The 5,280-nt window shown below is 69.8% G+C and overlaps 2 protein-coding genes across 2 annotated transcripts in view; both read left to right on the top strand.

Annotated features, from left to right (window-relative positions):
- Positions 1-2,828, top strand: part of F751_0757 (Acylamino-acid-releasing enzyme) — a gene marked incomplete at both ends in the record, with an annotated part of 4,736 nt that extends 1,908 nt beyond the window's left edge. Inside the window, 5 exons of the mRNA XM_011401471.1 lie at positions 152-275; positions 514-1,164; positions 1,442-2,013; positions 2,134-2,226; positions 2,592-2,828. Of these exons, the coding sequence (XP_011399773.1) occupies positions 152-275; positions 514-1,164; positions 1,442-2,013; positions 2,134-2,226; positions 2,592-2,828 (1,677 nt within the window). The remainder of the gene's footprint in view (positions 1-151; positions 276-513; positions 1,165-1,441; positions 2,014-2,133; positions 2,227-2,591) is intronic.
- A 259-nt stretch (positions 2,829-3,087) lies between these two features.
- F751_0758 (OTU domain-containing protein 7B) lies at positions 3,088-5,053 on the top strand (the record flags this gene model as incomplete). The annotated part of the gene is made up of 5 exons (XM_011401472.1): positions 3,088-3,249; positions 3,287-3,346; positions 3,578-3,958; positions 4,178-4,334; positions 4,500-5,053. The coding sequence occupies 5 exons, from the start codon at positions 3,088-3,090 to the stop codon at positions 5,051-5,053; spliced, it is 1,314 nt and encodes a 437-aa protein (XP_011399774.1).
- Positions 5,054-5,280: the final 227 nt, after the last annotated feature.

Consider the following 5,280-nt stretch of genomic DNA (forward strand, 5'->3'; position numbering starts at 1 on the left):
CCCCCCCCCCCCCCCCCAACCAAAACGCCAGGCCCCCGCCCCGCCCCCGGGCCCCGCCTGGGGCGGCGCCCGGGATGGGCGCAAAGAAAGCGAGAGCGCCGGCCCCGCGGCCTGGCACGGCGTGGGCCCCACCCGGGACGATTGGGGCGAGCGGTACACGGGCAGGCGCTCGCCGAGCCTCTTCGTGCTGGACACCGGGTCCTGGAGCGTGGCGCGTGTGGCGGCAGGGGATGCCGATGCGTACAGCATGGGCCAGCCGGTCTGGACGCCGCGAGGTGAGGTTCATGGGAAGGGGTGGGAGTAGGTGATTTATCACGTGAGAGGGGTTCTGGGAAGAGGGCTTCGGGAAGAAGAGCTCTCAAACTCCCAGGCGCCGGTGGGGTCCGCAGATTCCTGACCCGTGCAGGGCCGGGTTCCCTGAGGAGGGCGGGTCGCTCGGCGCTGCGCCATTAAGCAAATCTGGCTACTCAACCCCCCTCCCCCTCCCCAACCCTCCTTTCTTCCCTCCTCCAGGGGACGGCATCGTGTTTGTGCGCTGGCCGCACGCCCCCGACAACTTCCCGGGCTTGACGCAGCGCCTGGGCATTGTCTACTGCTTCAACCGCCCCTGCCACCTGGCACTGGCGCCGTGGCTGCAGGTGGGCGCCGGCGCCAGGGACGAGGCTGCCATCGAGGGGGCGCCGCTGGAGGCGGGGTTCCAGGGCGCGGCCGAGGCGCCCGCGGGCGGATCATACCCAGCCGCGACGCTGCTGACGCCGGGGATGAGCAGCGCCTTCTCGCCGCGATTCAGCCCCGACGGCGGGACGCTGGTCTTCCTGAGCCAGGCCGCCGCGGTGGAGAGCGGGGCGCACGCCGCCTCGGCGTCCCTGCACGCGCTGACCTGGTGCGGGGCGGGGCCGGCCCCGGGGCCCCCGCACATGCTGGTCGGGGTGGAGGCGGGAGCCCCTCCCGCAGGCCCAGACCCCTACGCCGCCTTCCCGGGCCTCTACTCCGGCCTGATCCCGGCCCAGCCCTGGGTGGACGCCGACACGCTGCTCCTCACCTCCCAGTGGCGCAGCACCACGGCAGTGCTGGCCGTGTCGCTCAGTGCGCGCAGCGTGCAGCGCGTGAGCCCCCCGCCGGGGCCCGACCACGCCAGCTGGAGCCTGCTGGCTGCCGACGCAGGTGGGCAGCGCGGGTGGACTGCGCGGGGAGTGGGAATGCGGGGATGCTTGAGGGTGTGCCTGCCCATCGCCAGCGCCAGGCGTCCATCTACAGGGCACCGCAGGCCGGGCGGCTGGCGCCTGGGTGCCCGGCCACCGATTGCCAGCTTGCGTCACTGGGCCACTTCCCAGCGCGGTCCCTGGCTTCAGCCTCCCCAGTGCGCTACACACGTATATAGACAGATGCGCACAGCCACTGACACGTTTGATCCCCCTCCCCCATACACATGACCCGACAGGCTGGGCGGTGGCAACGTGCAGCTCCCTGCATCAACCCCCCTCGCCGTACGTCGCCCACCTGGGCCGCGGCGAGGCCCTGGGCCCCACTTCCTGGGCTCATCTGGATTTGGGGGACGCCGAGGACGACGCGGTACCGCCCGAGCTGGCAGCCACGCTGCGCACGCTGCGCACCACTGTCGTGTGCCCCGAGCCTGGCGACGATGGCGCAGACGGCTCGGGTCCCACCTGGGAGGCCCTCCTGCTGCATGCGGCCGGCGATGGCGCCCCTGAGTCGGCAAGCACCCCGACCCCGGGAGAGCCCCCGGCCAACATCGATCAGCCGACCAGCGCAGACCATGCGGCCACCACCGCAGACCACATGATCTCCACAGGCTCCTCTGACTCCACCCCCCGGCCCCTGCTGCTCATGCCGCACGGCGGCCCGCACTCCGCCTTCTCCTCCGAGTTCTCGCCCGTGCTGGGCGCGCTGTGCGCGCTGGGGCATGATGTGCTGCTGGTCAACTACCGCGGGTCCACGGGGTTCGGGGAGGCTTCTCTGCAGGCCCTGCCCGGCCGCGTGGGCGAGCTGGACGTCGGCGACTGCCTGGCAGCGCTGCGGCGCGCGCGCGCGCTGGGCGCGGGCGCCGGCGCGGGCGCGGCGGTGGTGGGCGGCTCGCACGGCGGCTTCCTGGCGGGGCACCTGCTGGGCCAGGCGCCGGGCGACTTCTTCGCGGGCGTGCTGCGCAACCCGGTGCTGGACCTGGGCCTCATGGTCCAGCTCAGCGACATCCCCGACTGGTGCTACGTGGAGGCGTGGGGCGCGGAGGGGGCGCGCCGCGCGCGCGTCAAGCCTCTTTCGGAAGACTTGGACCGCTTCCACGCCGTGTCGCCCATCGCACACGTCGACAAGGTGTGTGTGTGTAGGGGTGAGAGGGATGGAAGCCGAGTGAGGGAATTGTGAGTGCTGGTCCCTGAGAGCAGCAGGCGGCCGATGCCTGCCCGGTCCACAGAAGAGTGCGCTGCTGGAGAGATGGATCCTGCGTGGACGACGCCCAACATCCCACTGGGGATGGTCGAGGCTTCCCCTGGGGAATTGCGCATCCAGTCGCCCTTCAGCCCAGGCATGCGTTGCACACAGAGTTACCCCCGCCAACCACCTGTGCCACTCAGGTCACGGCGCCCATGCTCTTCCTGCTGGGGGGCAAGGACCGGCGGGTGCCGCTGCGGGACGCGCAGCAGTACGCGAACGCGCTGCGCGTGCTGCGCGGCGAGGCCGGCCCCGCCACCAAGATCCTGGTCTTCCCGGAGGACAACCACGCCCTGGACTCGCCGCAGACCGAGTTCGAGCAGTGGATCACGGCGTTGGAGTGGCTGCAGCGCCACGGGCCGGGGTCTACCACCATGTGATACCGATTCAAATTTTGCCAGGGTGAAGGGGCAGCGCGCTGCTTTCTTCTGCCGGATGTGTCGGGCCCCGCCATGACGTGCGGGATGCCGCGGGCAGCCAGGCCTGCATGCACATGTGTATTGTGATACTTGCATTGTCGCGAATCTGCTTTAACAGCACTCAGGCTCCCGCGTCTGCGGGGCTGAGGAGGTCGAGGCTTTCCGGTCCCCGCGAGGAGCTCCGCCCGGAATCTACAGGCCCTTCATTCGACCGGCTCGCATGGTGACAGCAGCCCGGGCGTCGTGCGATGCCGATGTGCTGGGTGTGATCAGCCGGCATTCCAGTGTCGACCTGGCGGCGACGCCCAACGCGCCTATCGCTCGAGAGGACGACCCGGAGCTCTGGGCGGCCATCGCGGCCTCCCTTGACGATCAGGGAGGAGTGGAGCCCCCCCTCCCCCTCCCAGCCGTGCATGCAGCGCCACATGTCGGGAGTGGATCCCGGCATCGCCCACAAGCTTCGCCAGAAGAGGGCGCAGGTGGGCGAGTGGGAATGTGATTCTCATGAAGTGTCTAACCTGGTTAATTGCTTGGAGGCAGGGGGGCCCAAACGGATGAGGCTGAGTGCACAAGCTGTCTGGGACAGCAAACCACCTCAATGCACGGAATTCAAGCCACGCATGAGCTTGCCCTGGGACAGCAGTGAATCCTTGGGCCACCCCACATGACCTTCACAACCCTTGGGCTCCAAAACTCCCTCGACACCACAGGAGCGCTGGACATCGGAGGTCTCCGGTCTGGTCCACTTTGGCCCCGAGGACCCGGCCACCTGCTCGGACTCCGCCCTGCTCCTGCCCAGCTTCGCCGCGCACCCCCCCGCCGTGCGCTCCCTCGTCCTGGGCGAGCTCACGAATGCCGCGGCGGCGATGGAGGCCGAGGAGGCCGGCGTGATCAATGCCTTCCCCCTCTGCACCCGCCTGCTCGTGCTGTGCACGCTGGGCGACGGCAACTGCCTGGACCACGCCGCCTCCATAGGTGTCTGGGGCGTGCAGGATCGGGACGGCGAGCTGCGCAGCGCGCTGCTGGCCTCCATGCAGGATGCGCGGGCGGGCCCCCAGATCCAGGCCAGGTTCCAGCGGCACCTCCGCAAGGTCAGCGACTGGCAGAGGGTTCAGGGGGGGAGTGGGAGGGGGAGAGGGGAGGGGACCTGTGGGGAACAGTGTGAGGGACCTGTGGAGAACAGTGTGACCCTGGCCGTCCGTGCCGGAATCCATGTCGCTTGACCGTACCGCGTGCCCGGCGCGGCCCAGCAATGCACCTTCCGACACGCAGCCTGCCGTGTCACCCCCGCACATTCCTGTGCACCCCAGGTGGGGATCCCAGAGGAGTCCCACGGCGCGGAGTGGGAGCGGGAGGTCTCGGCGCCGCGCGGCGACGACTACCTCTCCGACATCCACGCCTTTGCGCTGGCAAACGTCCTGAGGCGGCCGCTGCTGGTGTACGGCGACCCCCAGGCCGCCATGGCAGGTCAGGGGGGGGAAGAAAGGGCGTGTGGACGCGCATGCGCATCGCTCGAGGCGAGGCTCGTCTCGTCATGATCCCGTGGGGTGCGTCACCCCAGCCCCTCGTCTTCCATGGGCGCCCCGCGGCCTTCAACCCCCGCCCTCATCACCAGCTTCCCCATGGGTGCAGGCATGACGGGTGTATACCTCCCCCTGATCGCGGCCGGCGCTGGCCAGGCCTGCTGGAAGGAGCCGGTGGCCGTTCTGTTTTCGCGCTCGCACTTCAGCCTCCTGGCGGCCGTGGAGGGCGAGGGGCCCGTGTCACCCCCGCTGCTGGCGCTGGCCGGCGCCGGGCAGCCCCTGCTCCCCCGCTTCCTGACGGAGGAGGAGGAGAGCGGCGCGCCCCCACCCTCCCTCCCCCTCCTCGTCAGATTCATGGCCTGCGTGCAGCTGGCGGGCGGCGCCCTGGCCGTGCGCCTCGGTCAAAGCCCCCGGCCCAACGTCCTGCTCTCCCTGCTGCGCGCCAGGCTGCTGAATGCGGGGGCGGAGGCTGTGCAGAGCGGCGAGGTGCAAGCGGGATCGGACGCGGGGCAGGGCGGCCAGGTTGAGGCAGGGACGGAGGCTGTGAAGAGCGGCGAGGGCGATGCGGAGGCGAGCACAGCACAAGGCGGCGATGCGCTGTCGGTGCAGGGGGCCGAGGCGCCTTCGGCCCGGCCAGAGGGGCTGCCACCGCTGCACCCCTGAGCCTGCCTGGGAATGGGCACGTGACCTCTGGGCTCATTGTGAACCCCCATCCTTTTCTTCGCATGCCCATCCTGATCGATTCCCAATTTGACATGTTTTGGTCATCGATCAGCGAGCCCATGCTGCCACGCCCCTCACTCTGAACCCCTTTCCTTCTGCCTTGGCAAGTGCCAGATGGTGATGGGCACGGTCTCAGCACAAAAAGGGGTGGGAGCAGGTAATCAGAA

This window comes from Auxenochlorella protothecoides (assembly GCF_000733215.1).
Source record: "Auxenochlorella protothecoides strain 0710 unplaced genomic scaffold scaffold111, whole genome shotgun sequence".
Classification (NCBI taxonomy): Eukaryota; Viridiplantae; Chlorophyta; class Trebouxiophyceae; order Chlorellales; family Chlorellaceae; genus Auxenochlorella; species Auxenochlorella protothecoides.